Consider the following 20,547-nt stretch of genomic DNA (forward strand, 5'->3'; position numbering starts at 1 on the left):
TCCGCCCGTCCTACCTTTCAGAAAGTGGTTGATTTTCTGTTTCTAGAGTTGCTGTTCTTCTTCTCTTCGATCTCCCATTGGATTTGTAGGTGTTTGCAATCTTTAGATAAGCTATCTAGCTGATCTCCCGCTACCTGAAGTAGTCTCAGCCTGCTACTTCTCCGCCATCTTGACTCCTCCTAACTTTTCTATATTTTATATTTGTATATTTGTGTTGTTGAAATCATACTCAATACTATTGCCTAACCTAGATTTTCATTTAATAATAAATTTTAAGAATTTCTCAACTGCAAAATTATGTGAGAGCACTATATAGTGAAACTATGATTTCATTTAATTGTGTTCCACATTTAACTTTAGTCCATCCCTGAGAATTGGTTAAGTTTTCCTAACTTTTAGTTATTATGAGCAGTGCTTTAATAAATATTGTTCTTTGTTTCTATTTGTGTGATTATTGTTTCCTTGTAGGCAAAGTTCCTGGAAGTTGAATCACTCAATATTTTTTCACTTCTTAAAGATTTTTAATATACATTGTTCACATGTCCTCCAGGATTGATCCTGATAATTGGGTTTTCAATTCCTCTGTTTCCTGATTGTTTCCTGTCTACTTTGGCTGATCCAGAAGTTAAGCAATTAGTCTACCCTCTGATAAGCCCACTCCCTTCCCTTCCTACTATTGCCAAGAAACACCTGAACCTTTGCCAGACACCCCTCTAGCCAGAATGAATCTCTGGACTGGCCTTAGTTCTCCAGTGGCCTGTCTGGATTGCTAGTAGCTTGGTCTTATTTTCTTCCTCAGGCTGATCCCTCTGTATTTGTATCTTACACAACTCCAATTCTGTTTGATGTTTCCCTTCATGCTTCCATTGATGTAGTGGAGATATTCCTCATTTACATTTTTATTCTAACTGAAAAAAATCTTTAGGAGTGAGAATAGGGATATAAGTGAACTCATCCCATACCAGGAGCCTGAAACCATGCTCATCTTCAGGCCCTGGGAAAGAGCTCTATATGTTCCCTCAGTTCCCTGGTTGCAAGTTTTGCTTCTAGTCTCTGGCCAGAGCTTGCCCTGCCCCACCAAGACATTCAGGAACCTGTACTATTCTTGCCTCTTCTGGGAAGGAATCCCTTGGCCCTCGGGGCAGAATGCAGTCTTAGTAGGCTTGCAGGGGAGTCAGTGGCTGGATGGGGGCCAGAGCTGGAGATGAGCATTTCTGAGAATAACCAGTTTCTGGGCTCCTACCATCCACAATGACTTCAGATCACAGGTGAATTGGCAGGGGTCCATCCTGGTGAGTGAGACTGGCTTCTCTGCCATCCAGTCTCAGGTCAAAGGGCTCCAGGAACTGCAGGGGCATGGCTGGCTCAGGCTGCCTTTAGCCACCCTGAAGCCAAATTCTGGCACCTAGAAATAGAAACTTCTGTTTGTTTTTCATTTTTCTTTCTTACAAACTGATTATTCTTTTTTGTCTCTTTTAGATGTTTCTTTGCAACTTTATTGTTGCAACAAAACCTTGGAAATTTGAATTCACTACGCTGAAGAAACAATGTGAAGAGGTCTAATTACCTTCTAGCATATTCCACTGCTTTCACTTCCATTTTAAAGAAGCAAATACACTTGCAAAACATTTAAATAAGCTGACCCACTGACTTCACTTTTGTGGCTTTTGTGCTTTTTTGTATGCACTTCAGGGGCTGATACTGAGAACATGATGCCTTTTTACTGTGTTGTCAGCCTCTTCTAGTTGACCCATTCATTTATTAGCAGGACAATCTGCTACCAGTAGATGGAAGAGAGTGTAAACCTGTTTCCATATCTCATTGAACTCTAAGCACAAATTACTTTTCACTGGCAGCTGTTCTAGAGAACTAACTGGAGGACCCAGTCCTCCACTGTTTTGAGCTGTTGAGTTGTGTTGGCAAGATTCTGAGGGTCTAGCTCCCTTGAGAGTGTTCCTTACCTGGATTTCCATCAAAATCTCCCTGCCTGGGACTCCAGGGAAGACACAGCCTATTGGCTTAGAAACAATTTTAGACAGCTGGTCCAAATGGAAGATAGTTGGGTCATGTGTGGATCTGGAGTGCACTTTTGGTTTTGAAGTGAAGCAGAAAAAATGCAAGGGTGATTGATGGCTCATGGATAGTAGGCTGCTTTGTGCATGAATGTGTGTGCATGTGTGCACAGTGGGATGCATTAGTTATCTAATACTGCATAACTAATCCTTCTGCCCTTAATGGCTTAAGCAATTTATATCTCCCATGGTGTCTGTGGATCAGGGATCTGAAGGAGTCTTGGTGGGGTGGTTCCAGATGTCATTGTCCCTTGAGGTTATACTCAGACATTGACTGCACTGTCTTCGTCAGAGGGATAGTTTGGCTCTGGAGAATCCACTTCCCAAGTGGCTCACACTAAAGACTGCAAGTTGGTGTTGGCCATTGACAGGAGATCTCTGTTCTCCATGTGGGCCTCTCCACAGAGCCACTGTGTGCTTGGTATAGCTTCCTCCAGATAGAATGTTCTGAGAGACTAAGATGGAAGCCATACTGCCCTTTGTGACCTACCTTCAGATGTCACACACCATCACCTCTTCCTTGTGTTATTGGTCCCAATAGCTCTGGTTCAGTGTGGGAGGGGACTTTATAAGGGTATGATGACCAGGAGATGAGGACCAATGGATGCCATCTGGGAGGGTGGCTACCACTGTGTGTGTGTGCACACGTGTATATGTTTGTGTGCATATATGTATGCAGAAGGGGGGATAAGATGATGAAGATGGTTAACATGAGCAGAAAGAGGCACTTTCTGAAACTTGGGTATGGAAACTACAGCACTGATGTGCAGGTCAAGGCCAGCCAGCACAGTGTCAGCAGTAGCACAGGGACATCCTATGTGATGGTAAAACTCAGAGGTCACCTGGCTAATAAGTAACCTCTCCCTGTACCTGAGCCTCTCTGCTTGAAGACTTTCTCTTCACCTATGAGAGGTGGCTAGAGTGCTGGGAGGGAATGCCCCAGTCTCTTGACCCTTGGGAGGTAAAACTGAGACATGTCCTGTCTAGTTTCTGAAATGTGTCCAAGAAGAAGCCCTAATTTCCCATATTGTTAGTTTGCTCACTCTCATAGGCTGCTTCCCATTCCTACTTCCTCACTGTCCTTCTGGTATTTTCTACAATCACCTCTGCATAAACCACTTGCACTTGAATTACTGTCTCAAGGTAAGTTTCTGGAGAAAGCCACCTCATAGTGGAGCCCAGGTCTACTATGAAGGGCAGCCTGGGACCACGTGGGGGCATCCCTTGTGGGGGTCAGTCAATAGGACACAATTACATTTTGTCACCTCAGCCAACAACAATGTTCTGGGGACGGCATGCCCAAACCTCCCTCCTCCATGTGGTCATGGAGTTCTAGGGACACAGGCAGAGCAGTTCTTGTCACATTGCTCCTCCCACCTTGGGATGGGGATCCCTATGCCTGCAGCACCTGTAGCTTTCACTTCTTTGCCCACCTCTGCCTTTCAGCCCCCAACCACTGCCAAAGCCTTTGATCTCTTGTTCTGTAGTTGGAGTTGGCCAGCCCCATCTGGTCCCATGAACGGCCTCTAGAGCGGGGCATTCTCCTTTGAACACTGACAATGTCGTTCCACACCTGGAGGGATCTAACACATTCAGACACCCTAGGCTGTTTGTTTCCATCTTATCCATAATAGCTACAAGCATCTGGGGCAAACTAAATGTTACTGACCACACCCAAAGTCAGCTATCTAGTACTAGTGGGATACTGCTTTGTGTTTAATTCTCCAAAGCTGTCTGGGCCCTTCTGAGGCACTGAGTTAGTCAGAATGAAGAATCGGTATCAAAACAGTTACATTGACTAATGAGTTTTTCTAAGGTTTTATTTATTTATTAGGGGAGAGAGGGAGAGCACAAGCAGGGAGTAGAAGGAGAGGGAGAAGCAGGGCATAGAAGGAGAGGGAGCCCTATGTGGGGCTCAATTCCAGGACCCTGAGATCATGACCTGAGCCAAAGACAGATGAGTAACTGCAGATGCTTAACCGACTGAGTCACACAGGTGCCCCAGATTTTTGAGTTTTTATTTGCCCACTGTTGGCAGTGTCATACGTGAGCCTGAAGAGGACTGGAATGTGTGGATGTATAGCCTCTGAGGTATCTTCAGTATTGGCCCATTTCCTTCCAAAGTTCAAAGTCTCATTGGGCCCAAGCCTGTAGCTTGGGCCACCTGGGGGATCAGCTGCCTACTAGAAGTTATCCTGCCCCCACCCTCTTCCGCAGAAATTGTGCTCTTTAGAAGATACATGGATGACAGAAGCATTGCCTTGGTCTGTCCTCATTTTCCCTTTGGTCATGAGAAATTTTGAAAAAAAGACTCAAAAGTGTAGCTTCTAAGCAAGACATGCTCCCTTCCTGGACTACACCAGGGCCAGGGAGAAATCCAGGTCTGCATCCCATGACAGGTATTAGGATCTGAGGGAAGTTGGAGCATCAGGGACCAGAGTGGTTATCTGGAATGGGGTCATGCTGAGGCTCACACACAGGGCAAGGACTGCAGGCTGCTGAGATAGCTCTGCACATATGTCATTTTCCATCTCCCACTTGCCCAGGTCCCAGATCCCTTTCTCCTTCCTCTGGCCTCCATAGGAGTAACTTCATTGTTACTTTGTGTTCAGTCCTGAGCCCAGGCTATACCATGACTCTGACACCTTGGGAAAGTTTAGGGAAGTGTCCATTGTCTCCTGATAGATGAAGAAGTGGCCACAGAGTGTTTGATAACCAGCATAGCTATTTTCCCAGTTGCAGGCCTTGACCTGGAGACTGAGGCTAACAGGTCAGGACTAGGGCAGCGGTGTCAACACTAGACTCACATGTTGGGGGAAGAGGGAGCTCTCCTGAGACTGAGCCACTGGCTGGGCCTCTTTTTCTCTCTGGGAACTTGGGCCTGACCAGGCAGCTAGCCTTGTCTCTAGTAACCCCCTGCTTTTACCTCTGCTCTGTCAGGGCTTTACCCAGGGTCCTACCTCAGGTGACACTGAGGATTCAGAAACCTGCTTCCCTGCTCCTTCAACATATGGACTCCAGGAAAGAAGCAGGCAGGACCATCCCAAGCCAACAAGGATAGGCAGGGCAAGGTTCCTGAATCCTACACCTGTTACAAAGCTGGAGCCCCTGGAACTTGTACTCACCTTCAGGGCCCTGGAGACACAGTGGGGACTGGAACAAAACTCCCACTTTCTTTTTCTTCTACTTTTTTTATTTTATTTTTTTTATTTTTAGAGATTCTGTTTATCATTTGTGTGGGGGTGTGGAGAGAAATATCACAAGCAGGGGGAGCTGCAGGCAGAGGGAGAAGCAGGCTCCCCACTGAGCAGGGAACACAACATGGGGCTTGATCCCAGGACCCTGGGATCATGACCTGAGCTGAAGGCAAACACTCAACCGACTGAGTCACCCAGGTGCCGCCCAGAACCCGAATTTGTATAGATTCCCATGGGAGGGGGAGAGGGTAGAAACATTAACAAAGCCCCACAAGTGTGATCTGAGGCAGGATTTAGTGAGTCCTTACCAGGAGCCATGATTTGATACCTGCCTTGTGGACCCTGCTTCTCCAGCCCCAGGAGATAAGGTGAGCCCAGAAAGGGTCTGGACAGCCCCCACCCCCCACCATTGGACTGAACACACAGGAGACCCTCTCCTGGAGTTACCTGATGGGACTTCAGTAGAATTAGTGGGGTTGACTATGGAAAACATGCTGGGATTACAGTGGATAAAGAGCCCTCTTTATGCTTCCTTCTGCAGATTGAGGTACAACTCAGGACAGACCAGCATGGGAGTAGACAGGAGAGTGGTTGGTTGGAGGGTCTTTAGAAATCTACTGAAGTCTGGGACCAGGCAGAATGACTGTGGGACAAGAGCACAGCTATGTCCATGGTTAGTGATGCTCGGCTGGCAGGGAGGATACCCACTGCCAGCATCTTCCCACGGCTCTGCCTGGAATCCTGGGAAGCCCATCGAGGTCTCTATGGATGATGAGCTCTGAAGATATCTTACACCACATGTCTGATGTGAGTCCCCAGGGAGACACTGAGATGCAGTCCCCAGGGATACTCTTAGGTACAAATTGTGTGGTGCAGGTAGTTCATTTGGGAGATGGTCACAAAAGCACAGAGGGGGAAGGGAGACAGAAGAAAAAGGCTCAGTGTGGCTGTTGTTATGGGTCACTGAGCAGCCATGGGTGTTGTCCTGCTGGAATGTGTGAGAACCCTGTGGATCTTCCCTCTGACAGCCTCTGTGGAGCTGGGAGCCTATAGCCATCCTACCTGGGATTGGAGTGCTGTCCTTGGGCCCTACCCTCTCCACTGAGGTGTGCTGGTTTTGCAGATGGAGGGCTATGTGCACAGAGAAATCCCTGAGCAGAACCTGGGGAAGATGCAGATCTTCAGGTAGAATTGGAAGTGTCAGGTACTGGGTGGTCCAACTTCATGGGCACTGGAGGGATGGCTGGTTAGAAGAGGAAACCACAGCCCCAGGACCAAGTTCTGCCCCTGCCTGTACGTATAAATATAGTCTGATAGGAATACAACATTCTTACTTGTATTGGTACTTTCAAGGCAACACCAGGGAGTTGAGAACAGGTCATAGTGCCCAAAAAGGCCAAAAGAGTTACACTTACATTCAGAAAAAGTTTGCCACATCCTCTTTTAGAAGATTCCCAAGACCAAGGCCATATGTGTCCGTGATGGCCCGTCTGGGTATACTTTGCATTTTGAGTACCCTCCTGGGTCATGGTCATCGTACCTCTGAGCCCAGAAACAGCAGCACCTGTGCTTCCAGGTTGTGCCACGGGGAAGTGACTCTGGAGGTCTGAGAAGGAAGAGAATCCATCCTGGGCCCACCTGACTTCCATACTAGGATAAGTCCTTCCTTTACCCATCCCTCTGTCCGGAACCAATGCCACATAAAGCTTCTTGAAATGTTGATTTTATGAGACCGATGTGCTGCCCACTGTGCTAAGAAGGCAATGTTGAAATTCTGATTTTAATTGTTCTATTCTACAGGATGAAATGGAAATGAAGAATTTCCATAATGCCTAGGAGTAAGACCCAGACACTTGCAAGAGAACAAATAGAGAATGGTGTTGTGCAGCCACTGAAGGGACACATACAGAGAACCACTGGATCCAGGAGGAAAACAGTCAGAGGTAGGCTGGGTATGGTGTCACTCAGTGGAAGCCTTCCAAGCATGTCTTGTACAGGAGATAGAAAACTGTTCTCCAGGGCACAGTACCAATGGTGAAGAAGCAGGTAGGTGAAAGTCTGAGGGGACAAGCACAGGGATGGATGGTGGGTGGAGAGCAGTGAGAAACGATCCAGCTTCAAACACAGCACACATCCCAACCACCCATCCTGGGGTAAGCAGCTGGGGATGCAGGCTGTGGTCCTCAGCTGCAGCCCCACCTGAGTCCCACTTGTTCTAGACCTGGGACCTTGTCCTGACCTCGGGGCATCCTGTGCCAATTCCCCATCCTTAACCCTGTGATTTCCAGGACAACATTCTGGCTGACCCAATGTGACTCATGCCCTAGTACAGCACTGGGGTACTCTCTCCCAGGGGGTGCTTTCTCAGAGGAACCCCTCACCCTAGGTGGGGTAGCCCAGAGTTGGGGCTCACCTTGGCTTTTCCTTGGAGCAACAGCTTATACATCAGTAAGGGCATGAGAGGGAGGGCAGTGGCCTGCTCTTCAACCCACACAACTTGAGGCTCTCAACAAAGCCAGGAAAACCTCAAAAAGAGCCATAGAAACAAAGATGATGTCCATCCTGACATGGCCCTTCTCCTGAAGACAGGAAGGGAGGTGGATAAAGCTCAGAGAAGGGTCATCTTCTCTCAGTCCCTGGAGACCCAGACCCTCATGGACAGCAGAAATCTGCACCCAGGAGACTGAGGCAGAGTGTCATAGCATTTGGTAGAGCAGTGTCACTCAAAATTTAATGGTCTGTGGGTCTCCTGGATTCATGAAAATGCATCCTCCTGGTCCAAAGGTGAGGAGGCCTTAATGGAATATTTCTGAGGGTCCAGGACTTGCTGCTGCTGCTGGTGGTGGTTGGACCACTCTGTGTGTGGAGGCTATGTTGCTCCCACATCCTCACAGCTATTGGACCAGGCAATGGGTATGAGCAAGCCCCCAAGATGGGGACCTCATGTGCCCTAAGGGCCTGAGTGCCTGTATAGGTCCATCCTGCACTTTGGGTTTTCTGCTGGGTCATGGTCATTGAGCCTCTAGGGAGCAGGTCATTCCTCCTGAGCCCCAAGGCAGCAGCTCAGAGGCACCTGTACTTCCAGGTTGTGCTATGTGGAGATGACTTTGGAGGTCTGAGAGGGAAGAGAACCCTGGGCCCACTCTACTGCCCTTTTAGGATGAGCCCTTCATGTGCCCAGCCCCTCTGTCTGGAACCATGCCTCACAAGTTTCTTGAAATGCTAATGTTTAATGATCTTTTTTACATAAAGAAAAAGAGCAGGAAGAATTTTCACAATGCCCAGATGAGACACCAAATATTTGCAAATAAAGAGAACATACCTTGGAGCTGCTCAGCCACTGAAGGGATACCTACAGGACATCACTGGTGTTCAGAAGAACATCCAGAGCCAGGTGTGTTGATATCTCATCAGTGGGTGCCATCCAAGCAGGTCTTTTTTATATTTTTTAAGTATTTTTTTTTTTTTTTGACACAGAGAGAGCACAGGCAGGGGGAGCAGCAGGCAGAAAGAGAGGGAGAAGCAGACTCCCTGCTGATCAGGGAGCCCAACATAGGGCTTGATCCCAGGACCCTGGGATCATGACCAGAGACTGAGGCAGATGCTTAGCCAACTGAGCCATGCAGGTGCCCCTCCAAGCAGGTCTTGTTCCAGAGTTCGAACTCTGTATTCCAGGGCTCAGTGCTGATGATGAAGAAGCAGGTGATGATCTGAGGGTAAGCACAGGGATGCAAGGTGGGTGGAGAATGATTGGAAGCAGTGACTCCTGCTTTAAACATAGCACACATCCCAAACACCCATACTGGGGTGAGCAGCTGAGAATGCAGGCTGTGGTCTTCAGCCACAGTTCCACCTAAGCCCTGCTTGTTCTGAACTCAGGACTTTGTCCTGACCACAAGGACCCCTGTATCATTCTCATCCTTAGTCCTGTGGTCTCCATAAAGCACTTAGGTTGAACCCATGTGACCCATGGCCCTAGCATAGCATTGTGGTAGTTTCTCCCAGGCGTGCTCTTTAAAGGACTCCCCCCTAGGTGGCTTGGTCCCAGAGCTGGGGTTCACTTTGACCATTCTTCCTGGACCATCAGCTCATAGTCCATGGAATCTTGTCAGGGCCTGAGAAGGAGGGCCGTGGTCCCCTCCTCAATTTCCACACCATGGGCTCTTTTCTCAGGGCAACCTGAGAAAACCAGTGTGGCAAAGGCCATGTTGCCTGTCTCAATATTCTCCCCCTGAATTCTGTAGGGAAGGCATGTCAAGAGAAGGGACATCCATGTTTCCCAGGAGACATGGACGCTTGTGGCCAGGAGAAATCTGTCATCACTGTGGCTCAAGGGCTTAGCAAATGGAATGGGTGAGTGTGCAAAGGTGGTTCCCAGATTGGCCAGGGGGGCTATAAGAAGACTCCAAGGATGGGCTGTCCAGCTGGGCTCCAACTGCAACACCAGTGGTAGGGATAGCAGTGCCTGCATTTCTATTTTCTACGTCCCTAGGAATGGCTCTGTCATCTGCCCTACTTTCCCCTCTGCCCGAAACTGCATCCTCAGTTGTGTGACCCGAAGGACCTCTGCACGTCTTACGTTGTTCTGCCCTGAACTTTCTTGAAAGGGACAGTTGTCAATGTCGTCGTCAAATTTTCCACATCTTGTTCTTCTAAGCTGCAGCTCCATGGAGAACGCCATAGTGTTCTTCTCCAATGACTGCAATAGACATTGACATTAATCTACCTCCTGGTTCCCTTGCGCAGCTGCTAGCGTAGAACTATGTAATGTGGGGATAGCCCCAAACACTGCCTCTGGACCTGGGTCAGCTTGCTGGGGGTAAAGCCAAGCATGGGGAATTCAATTAAAGGGAACTGAGTTTTCTGTGAAACTCAAGGTAGATGCAGGCCTGGTCACACACCATTCATACATCACACCCTACAGCCCCATGTCCCCAAATGCTCCAGGGAGAGCCAGCCTGACTTCCAGCATGTTTCTGAAGCTACAACACTCCCAGGGGTCAGGTGCTGAATGCCTGGGAGGGTGTTGGCTCTGCAAGAGTCTGCTCAGTAATTTCAGCTCCAGAGTGGGAGTCTCTTCTACAGCTGCATCGTCACCACTTTCACTTGCCTGACAATAGGATATTTGCCTGCAGTGCAGTGAACACTCACATGAGACCACGAGTGCCCGCTTTTGCACATGACCCTCACTGCACCCCCCAACTATGGCTTCCAGATATCTCTTGTCCAATTACAAAGTAAAGCTGGAATTTTCTTTATTCCTTCTGCACTCTTCTCCAACCAATTCATTCCATTCCATATCTCCCATTCCACTCTCCATTACTTTCCACACCCTAACTCAGTATGAGTGTAGATCTAGGGAGCCTGGAACACATCTGTGAGTACAGATCTAGGAAGCCCAGAGCAGAGGTTCAGACTGAGAGAGCTCAGGTAGCAGAACCAGATGGGACCTGACCCAGCAGTGTTCACAGCTGGAGTTCTGTGCAGGGTGGAGTTCCCACCTCCCTTTCCTCAGGCTCTCAGGGCAGAGGTCCAGATGGACAGAGGAATGCCCTGGGCCCCCAGCACCTGTGTACATGCACACACACAGTCGCAGAGACACAGACACACTCCTACTTTTACACTCAGTGACACACTGTCATACATGGACACACACACACACACACACACACACACACACTTTGAACTTCTGAAACCCACACTTATATACAGACAAGTCCAGAGGGAGAGAGGAATGCCTGGGGTCCTAACATGTGTGCAGGCACACACACACATGCTTGCACACATACTACACACACTCAGTGACATACTCATGCTACTCTCACCCACACCTACACACACAGATACACAAAGGTATACACAATCATTCAAAAACTCATACTTACCCATATACACACTCAATAAAACACTCACACCCACACCTACACCTGCCACACATACACACACATGACTGTACATGCTCCTGATGTAGCCCACAGGCAAACAGCTGTCCTGGCTGCATTCTGCAGACAATCCACTACAAGGACAATGCTCTAGGATTGAGAACCATGGTCTGGGAAGAGTGTAGAATAGCATTACTCCCCGTAGGTAGCATCCTCCCTCCTCAGGGAAGAGCCCAGAGAAGAGGCCTTGAAGTCACAGCTGCTGCTCTGGATGAGGGAGAATCCTTATTGCCCTGATCCCCAGAGCCATCTTCCTCCCTCCCTCTCAGCATTTGTCTCTGTTTCTGTTTCATTTGTTTTGCTAGAATATTTCCTCAATCCATCTCCTCTGACATTTTCTCAATCTATCTCCTCCTCCTCCTCCTCCTTTCTGTCTTTTCTTTTCCTCATTGAAGATATTAATTGCCTCATAGTCTGTATTTTGGTCATTAATAAGTAACTTCATAAAATGATGAAAATTGGAACATCTTACATGCAGTAGACATGGATGTAGGTATTTAAATTTTTAAATTCTTTCATAAAACAAACTAACTGCATAGTTTGCATTTTTGCTCTATTTTATGGACTGCAGAACAAGATAACTAGATAGGACTCCTACTCCTGATCTTGACTTCATAACACATGTAGATCATCAGGTTAGGACGTGGTACCTACCAGCTCCCTCCTGGAATTCAGGATGCGCACCAGCCTGTAGGCCCTTGTGTCATTGCTTTGCAAGTTGAAGATATGTAAGGCATACTCCACTGTACCAAGGAAGTAGCTTCGCATGGCATTTTGGTATTTATTCTCTGCTTCCTCTTCAGATCTTGACCCAGGAGTCACTAGGAGCTGGGAACCTAGCAGTAGCAGGAGCATGGCCCGGGGCAGAGCCCACCTGAACAACAAGTGCAGCATGGCTACAGAAATCCGGAGACCCACTGCCTTTTTTCTTGTAGCTCAAGCTCCCTCCAAGCCTCCCTGGGCATTGGTCCAGTCCATCAGCTTCAGAACAATTCCTCCCTCTGGATATCCTCTCTGCTATTACACACTGTCCTTTCCCACATGTCACCCCGCCTCCCATTCCAAGTGGCATAATTGCTTCCTGTCTAACAAGCCCAGGCAGGGTGAGTTGGAAAGAACCAGCAATGGGAGGGAGGCGTCCCCTGTAGCCTAGCCCCAGCCATAACATCCCTCTCAGCTCCTCAGTGGGGAGGGACTTCATTTGGATGCCCCAGAATCCAAGGCTGAAACAAGGATACAAGAGCAAGACATGGAAGTGGAAGGTTGACCCCACGGCAGAGCAGTGAGGTCCTTATCTCAGGGTGAGGACCTTTGAGATAAGGACAGAGCCAAAAAGGATGAGTGACTGAGAGACAAGTTGGGGGGAGACAGAGGTAAGTTACACAGAGAAAACTGGTATCTTTGGAAAGAAGGAGCATTGAGGTCTTGATGAGTCCAAGTGTCTCTGTCCCTCTCAGCTCCCCAGTCCCCCTTGAGTAGTGGAGCAGAGAAGGCTCACTGGCCCTTGGGGTGATGCCAGGAAAGGGAAATTCAGGGTCTTGGAACCAGGAGCTTCCAGCTGAGCTCACTGCATCTCCTTTTGCACTCCTCAGCCCCTGGATGTGCTGCCACTTGCTCAGTCTGGGGCCTGGCAGGATGATGTAAGCACAAGCTCTCCAAAGGTGTTGCAGCAGGGGTGACCCTTGACACACACTGGGTCTATAGATCCCTTTGCTCTAGAATTTGCTCTAGAAGAGACAGGGTGGAATGAGGGAGAAGAAGACACAGAGCAAAGCCAGTGAGCTCCCAGGGATGGTTGAGCTGTGACCATTGGGTGAGCATCAGTGCCCTCTTGTGGTGAAGGTCCTCAAGGCTCAGTGGACACAATTTCCTGTGTGCAGAGTCTGGGTTCTAGAGAGGGACTCTCACCATGTCCATGTGGAGCAGCAGATGGGGCTCTGGAAGGACTAAGGAGCACATCTTTCCAAACAAGTCTTCAGCTCTGTGCCTGTGAAAGGCTTCAGTATTTGTATGCTGCTACTTGTGCACTCAGGGAGACCAGAATGCCCTGAAAGGCCTGTGGACACCCAGAGCCCTGGGCCTTTCCCTCAGCCAGGACTCTGACCCAGTCAGTCTCGCAGGCCTGGCAAGTTTGCCTGTTTCCAGTTGCTTCACCTCATCCCAGGGGATGCTGATAGTCCTGGTGTCTGGACCACATGTTGGGGAGCACACTTCAGAGTGAGTCCCTGGGTGTCAGGGGTTGAATCACCAGGAGAAGTCACTCAAATGGAAGGGTGCGAGCTGGGTCTGAGGATGGTTTGTGGGGGCCACACTGGATCAGGGAAAGGGTTGGAAATCTATGCCTGGTGCAGGGTTGGCAGACCCCTGGGCACCAGTGACCAGATGGCCCTATAGGCAGAGAGAAGGCTGCTTTGAAGCTGACAGGCTGTCCTCACTGCACAGAGGCCCTTAGAGCTGGTGTCCTCCTAGGAATGGTGCCACTAAAAACTCAGTCTCACATTTAATGAATGTCTGAGAATTGATTAATTCATTATTTTTCTATTTTCAGCTATTGTGGTGTTATATTGTGTATTTCTAGTCTATGTATTTATTTTTATACTTCATTATTCCTTCTTTGTAAGCAAAGTTTCCAGCTATTAAATTGCTTCTATATTGTTTCATTTCTCAAGAATTTTTTTTATAATCATTTTTTTAAATTTATTTTCAGCATAACAGTATTCATTGTTTTTGTACCACACCCAGTGCTCCATGCAATCCGTGCCCTCTCTAATACCCACCACTTGGTTCCCCCAACCTCCCACCCCCCCACCTCTTCAAACCCTTCAGATTGTTTTTCAGAGAATTTTAAATTTACATTGTGTAAATGTCCAACATAATTGTTCTTAAAAATTGTTTTTAATTCTTATATTTATGATAAGCTACATTGGCTTCTCCAGACCCTAAGGAATTGCTTTATCTTCCAATAAGTCCCAATTTCAATCACTCCGCTTTCCAGAAATGCTCTGTACCTGTTCACCCATCCTGGAAACCCCTCTAGCCTTGGTATGGGTCACTTGGTGCTAATTTTCCCCCTTCAAAGTGATGCTACACCTTTATGCTGTCATATATGTTTCCCTGTCATGGAGGTATTATTTTCTTCAGGAATGTGGGTAAGTCGTGCTGAGGCTCCCACACAGGGCAGGGACTGCAGGCAGCTGTGGTAGGTCCCTGTGTGCGTCACTGGACAGCCCTCCATCCCAGCTCCAGCCCCCTTCCTCCTTCCTTTGTTCCGTGTGGGAGAAGCCTGGGCTGCTGTTCTCCACTTCACTGCTACTTTGTGTTCAGTCTTGTATTTACTGTGCCCAGGCTGTGTCCTGGCCCTGACTTTCTGGGAAAGCTGAAGGAAGTGTCTAACATTGCCCTGGCAGGTGGGGAAGAGGCCACAGAGCATATCATGGTGTATTTGTGCCGACCATTTGATAACCAACACAGCTAATTTGTTCTCATGTCCCACATGCCTCCCGGCTGCAGGCTTATTAATCATTCCTAGGAATGGTTGCCAACAAGCTTGGCTTTCAGGTGATTCCAGGGAATGGAGGGCGACCCTACCAACTCATGGTGTTGGAGATTCATGTTCAGATCAAGCTTGCCCTCCGAACATGCCCAGGGTTCTGGATGCTGTCACTGTATGTTGACCATCAGTGGTCCTGGAGGCATTTCCATCTCCCTGGTGGTGAAGCTTGAGACTAAAGTCTGTCCCAGGGCCTTTGAGGTCAGGGCACAGAGCTATGCTGTTGCTCTGGCAGATGCCCATGGACAAGAAGACATGGCTGGACATGGTGTGAGCTCTGACTTTTACTCAGGCAAATGTACATTCTCAAATAGTATCTTCTTCAGATTATTGCTTGTAGGCATCTCTATGCTCAGGCATGCATGCGGTGAGGAGACTGTGTGTTGTCTCACTCATTAATGTCCCCTCAGCACTGCTCTGCTCCATGCCACCCCCCCCCCCCCCCCCCGCCCCCAGTCAAGTGTTCCTGCCTGATTCAGGGCCATTTTCATCAAGCATCAAGTTCGGGCAAACTTCCTGCTTTCAGAGCTGCATATTTTGCCTGTCCTAGGATATGTCTATACTAATACCCATTTTTATTTAGGTCATTGAAACATTGTTATTCTCTTTTTAAGGTGAAGCATTTCTAGGAAATTGATTTCAAAATGGTCAGTGAGTATCACCTCTTTCCTGGTAAGATGTCACAACCTAGAACCCTTCTGCAGGATAGTCTTGTGACAAAAAGCATCAAGGACACAGAAGTGGTTCTGTCCACCATCTCATTACTGAGATAGAAACACACAATATCCCAGGGAAGAATTTGAAATCTGGTCTGGAGTGATTTTTCCTAGACTGAGCTAAGGTGTATGTGTGGTGTGGGGACTGTAGATGCAAGGGCTTTGTGCTGGTCAGATGATACCAGGATTTAAAAGGCTCACAATGCAACCAAGGCTGCCTGTCTCTATCTTTCCTGCCCTCATCCCACAAGACTCGTTGACCATCATATTACAAAATGGTTAATAAAAATTCTTTTTCTTAGCACACAAAGAGCTTGATTGTTACTGTACTAGACACAAGAAAAGGACACACTGATATTTCAGTTTGACTTTCGAGTCATGGGAGATCCTCTCTCTAGCTGGATGAAGGATGGGAGAATCAGAATCAAGATGTCCTCAGATCTCAAGTCAACATGGGGAGGGGGCGGGACAGCACTGAGGCACAGGACTGTGCAAAGGACATCAGGCAAGTGAGGGAACACCCAAAGGAAAAGAGTCATTGGTGTGGGCTCCAAAGAAGTAGCTTTTATAACTGGTGGAAGAGGTGAGTTTTGGCTCTCAGTTTCAACCATGGTTGTGTGTCTGTCTACCTATCTGTTTGTCTATATATCTATCACCTGATTTTATACACACACACACACACACACACACACACATTCTTTTTCTTGGTTAAATCAACCTTAATTATCTTTCAGTGTCTGAGGGTCAGAAAGTCAATTGTGACTTAGCTGGTACATCTTGCCCAGGGTTTTATGACACTGTGGTTGAGATAACAGCTGGGGTTGTTGTCACCTGAAGGATTGACTGGAGTGATGGTCCACTTCTACAAGATTCACCCCCATGACTATTGGCTGGAGGTCACATTCCCTCACCAGTTGTTTTAGGAACACATGTAGGCCTTTCTATAGATCTGCTCCACACTGCAGCTGGCTCAGCCCAAAGCAAGTGATTCCAAAAAGAGCAAGGGCCAAAGGGAAGCAGGAGGCCTTGTTGCCTTTTATGAGCCAGTTCCTGAATTTGTGGACTGTCACTTCTACTTCTTTTTTTATTACTTAGAAGCAAGTCACTGAATCCAGCCAACACAAACTGGGGAAGGAAACAGGGTCCACCATTTGAGAGGAGCAGAATCAAAGACTTTGTGGACAGATCATTAAGCTGCTGCATATATACACACAAAACTTATTAAGGTAGCAAAATAAATATTTTATAATATGTTTTAAATGCCTCTCTATTAGGGAAGAAATCACCATGAGAAGAACAAAAGGAAAAAAAAATGGAGAGAGGACAAAGTTGAGAGACAGAAAGCAAAGTGGGTAAGATTGAGAAGGAAATGCAGGAAGGATTGTTGAGCAAGGTACAGGGGGAGGAAAAGAAGAAGCAGAGCAATGTTCCAAGAGACCCTGTCCTGTGCTGGAATGATGCCCTCCATGAGAGCACTCACTCCTGGGTCTGCCTTCCTGGGGTCAGTCCTTGAGCTGCCTAGTGCTGCCTAGTGCTTCTGCTGAAAGCCCAGGCTGAGTGTTCAGTGATCCTGGAAGCCAGAGCTAGCAGAGGCTAGTGCAGATGTTAATTACATCCCATGAAAGGGAAAGCAGCAACATTAAGGCTGATGTGTACCATGCCTCGATGTCAGAATTTAAATATGGAATTTCTCATGGACCAGGAGCTAGGCTATAAGTCCTGAAAAGTATGTGGGCAATGTTGACACTTACCCCTTTTTGCATTTGTGACATTACCAAATGTGTATGTGACTTGAATTCACTGAGTTCCAGAACGGGCCTACATAGAACACAGGGAGCTCAGTGAGTGGCTGAGCCAATCTTCCCTAAGAATCTTGGTTGGCACATCCTGGGAAAGCAGGAAGGGCTACTCTGATGGGGTTCCTCATTGAAGTCTTCACTCAGAGCCCTCATTCCCTGGCCCTGAGCAGACCAGAGGTGCATAGGCTCTAAGTATCCTCAGTGCCCCTGGGTAGGCCAGCAGCTTCCTTCCTGGACTGGGGTTCCTCCAGATCTTCCTCTCCTTATTCTGTAGGCTTCAGGCAGAGTGATTTAGCTTCTTCTTGTGTCCTTGATGATTCTCATGCCTTTTTTCTGGTCTGATAACTCATCTGGCCCAGGGCACAAAGACAGCTGATTCCCTCCCTGTGTATGCCTTGTTTTAGCCTAGAAACTTTGGGGGCAGCAGATAGGTGAAGAGCTGCCCCTGCATCCAAAACTGTCTCTCTTTAATCCAGGGTTCTGTTGGATGGGGTGCCTGTCTCCAAAGGCTATTCCAGGGTAAAGCAAGGCCACCCAATGGTCTTATGCCCTTCTTGGTGTAAAGTTCGCAGCTATGCGATTTAGGTCAAGGCCTGTGAACCTAGTCTGATCCTTGGAGCTTTTCAGAAAAAAGTCCAAGAGCACAGCGTTGAGTCAGATGGTGACTTGAGAAGATCACCAGTGGGAGCCCAGAGATGGCTCCAAAGCCAGGCCTGTCTCAGGAGTTCCCAGGGTTTAGGTACTACCCCGCAACAATGACCATGACTCCATGCTTCCCTGAGCTACATTCACCAGGGAAAAGAAAAGGGAATTGTTTTACATTTGTTTTATGGGTTTTACAATTGTTTTATGGGTTTCCAAAAAGTTCTGAAGTTTTCCTCTTCCTTCTTTTCTTCCTTAGGAGGCATGGTTTAAGGCACCTGATCAATACCACCCATGATGACCTAGCAGGCAAAAATGGGCATGCATGGCCAAACACACCCATTTAGTCTTTACCTTGCTTCCCAGGTCTGTCAGTAATGGCAACTGGAAACTTTTATCAAAGACATTACACATGTTTCCAAACTCCCTTTCTCTGACCACATCCTTCAAAAATGTTTGTTCCCTTAATGACTTCACTGGGATAATTTCTGCATCATAGCAATAACGATTCCCATGGTTTTCTTTCTAAGTACAATTTAAAGTTTAAATAATACCAGAAATATACATATATAATCAACACCACTTTACCTGCTTAACCATATAACACTTTCCGAAATTTGCTTGGATCTGATTCTGTTTGGGTTCTTTCTTTCTATTCAACTCCTTAATAAAATGCTTTGCCATATAACTGTGAAAGTCCCACATACATGTTCTTTTTTTAGAAATAGCTCAGCTAAGGGTACCTGGGTGGCTAAGTTGGTTAAGCATCCAACTCTTGGTTTTGGCTCTGGTCATGATCTCAGGGTTGTGAGATCGAGCCCTGCGTAGGGCTTCATGCTCAGTGTGGAGTCTGCTTCTCTCCCTCTCCCTCTGTCCTTCTTCCTGCTTGTGGACTCTCTCTCTTTTTCTCTTGCTCTCCAAAATAAATAAATAAATATTTTTTTAAAAAAGAAAGCTCAGCTGTTTTGTTTTGTTTTTAATTCAGCTATTTTTTAAGTCTTTACTTCCTTATAGAACTGTAGAACAAGTTTGTCTCACTTCAGGAGATGATTTTTCAGAGTTTTTATTGAAATTGCATGACATTGGTCATAAATGGGCAATTGAGTCTCTTTATTAAGTAATGGGACTCTTTCCAAGCATTACAATGAGGTCCACATGCATGTGTGCACACACACGTTTCTCAAGTGTCCTCCTACAGTCTTTAGTAATACATTGCTGTGTTCTTTCAAGTTATATTGAGTTAATAAATTATTCACTGGTAACTCGTGGTGTTTTGTTTTTCTTTCTACCACTTTGAATGATACCCTATTTTAATTCTATTACATTTTATATCTGTTTTTTTCAAATGTCTTAACATAATATTCACGTTCATAGTTTGATCTTCTCTTAGCAACACTGCTGGGTCCTCTCATTTGAACCAGTTGCCACAAGTTGGTTTGTTTGGTTTTTTTTTTGAGAGTGAAATTCTCTTCAGATATCTTCGTTTTTATCTCTTCCTTTTAAATGCTTATACCATTTACAGTTGACCCTTACACAGCATGGGTTTGAACTTCTTGGGTTGACTTATATGCACATTTTTGGGGATAAATATAGTACAATACTGTACATGTGTTTTTCTACTTTATGATTTTCTTAATAATTTCTTTTAATCTAGTTTACTCTGTTGTAAGAATACCGTATATAATACATGTAACATACAAAATATGTGTTAATGGACTATTCACGCCATCAGTAAATCTTCTGGTCAATAGTAAGCTATTAATAATTATGTCCTGGAGAAGACAAAAGTTATACATGGATTTTTCACTGTGTTGGGGGTTGGCACTCCTAACTCCTGAGTTGTTCAAGGGCCAGCTGTATTCATGTTTCTGTTCATATCTTAATAACAAGTGTTGAATATTAACTCTGTGAGCAGGCAATGCTATTTTATCCTTCACTTCAATGGCAGTTTTTTCCCAAGTTAAGTTATTTCCATTTATTAATTGACCAGCAAGAATTTTTTTTCAGATTTAGGTGCATTTTATCAAATGCTTTTTTTTAATTTCTATATCTATTAAGATAAAGATGATTTTCTCCTTTATTATATTATTATTTGCTTTACCATACTATTTTTTTTAAGGTTTTGTTTATTTATTTGACAGATAGAGATCACAAGTAGGCAGAGATAGACAAAAAGAGAGGAGGGGAAGCAGGCTCCTTGCTGAGCAGAAAGCCCAATGTGGGGCTCGATCTCAGGACCCCCGGATCATGACCTGAGCTGAAAGGAGAGGCTTTAACCCACTGAGCCACCCAGGCAATCCTACCATACTATTTTTATAGCATGAAATAAACTCTAGACTGAGTCATAAAGTGTTGGCCTTTTTTTCCCCCTGCACAGCTGTCCCATTCCTGGAATATACTGGGCTTTTGAGTATTTATGTTCATGTGGGAGATTAAGTTTCATGTTTTGTTCTCATAGTTTTTGCCAAGTTTTGAAAGTAAGATATACCAATTTCATAGAACAATTTTGGGAGCATTATCCCCACTTGTAACATCTGGGGAAATATGTGTAAGACAGGAATTATATGTTCCTTAAAAAGTTGGTGCAATGTGCTGAGATCATTGTCTGTGTAGTTTTATTTTATGTCAG

At 46.4% G+C, this 20,547-nt stretch overlaps 2 protein-coding genes across 2 annotated transcripts in view; one reads left to right on the forward strand and one right to left on the reverse strand.

Moving 5' to 3' along the window:
* LOC111141774 (cystatin-13-like) overlaps window positions 1-1,637 on the forward strand; it is a 14,801-nt gene extending 13,164 nt beyond the window's left edge. Inside the window, exon 3 of the mRNA XM_022494581.1 lies at window positions 1,480-1,637. Coding sequence (XP_022350289.1) covers window positions 1,480-1,563 — 84 coding nt within the window. The 3' untranslated portion in view covers window positions 1,564-1,637. The remainder of the gene's footprint in view (window positions 1-1,479) is intronic.
* A 7,237-nt stretch (window positions 1,638-8,874) lies between these two features.
* Window positions 8,875-12,105, reverse strand: LOC111141309 (cystatin-9-like). Its single transcript, XM_022493768.1, has 3 exons — window positions 11,866-12,105; window positions 9,849-9,968; window positions 8,875-8,979 (listed from the first exon to the last, which is right to left on the reverse strand). The coding sequence occupies exons 1-3, from the start codon at window positions 12,103-12,105 to the stop codon at window positions 8,875-8,877; spliced, it is 465 nt and encodes a 154-aa protein (XP_022349476.1).
* Between the last annotated feature and the right edge of the window lie 8,442 nt (window positions 12,106-20,547).

This window comes from Enhydra lutris, unplaced genomic scaffold (genome assembly GCF_002288905.1).
Source record: "Enhydra lutris kenyoni isolate GAN:26980312 unplaced genomic scaffold, ASM228890v2 scaffoldscaffold6, whole genome shotgun sequence".
In the NCBI taxonomy this organism is placed as follows: Eukaryota; Metazoa; Chordata; class Mammalia; order Carnivora; family Mustelidae; genus Enhydra; species Enhydra lutris.

Coding starts and splice junctions, on each gene's coding strand:
- LOC111141309 (XM_022493768.1), bottom strand. CDS start 12,105: ATGCTGCACTTGTTGTTCAGGTGGGCTCTGCCCCGGGCCATGCTCCTG. Junction 9,969..11,865: donor TGAATTCCAGGAGGGAGCTG/GTAGGTACCACG, acceptor TGTCTATTGCAG/TCATTGGAGAAGAACACTAT. Junction 8,980..9,848: donor AAAGTTCAGGGCAGAACAAC/GTAAGACGTGCA, acceptor GCTTACCCTCAG/ATCATCACCTGCTTCTTCAT.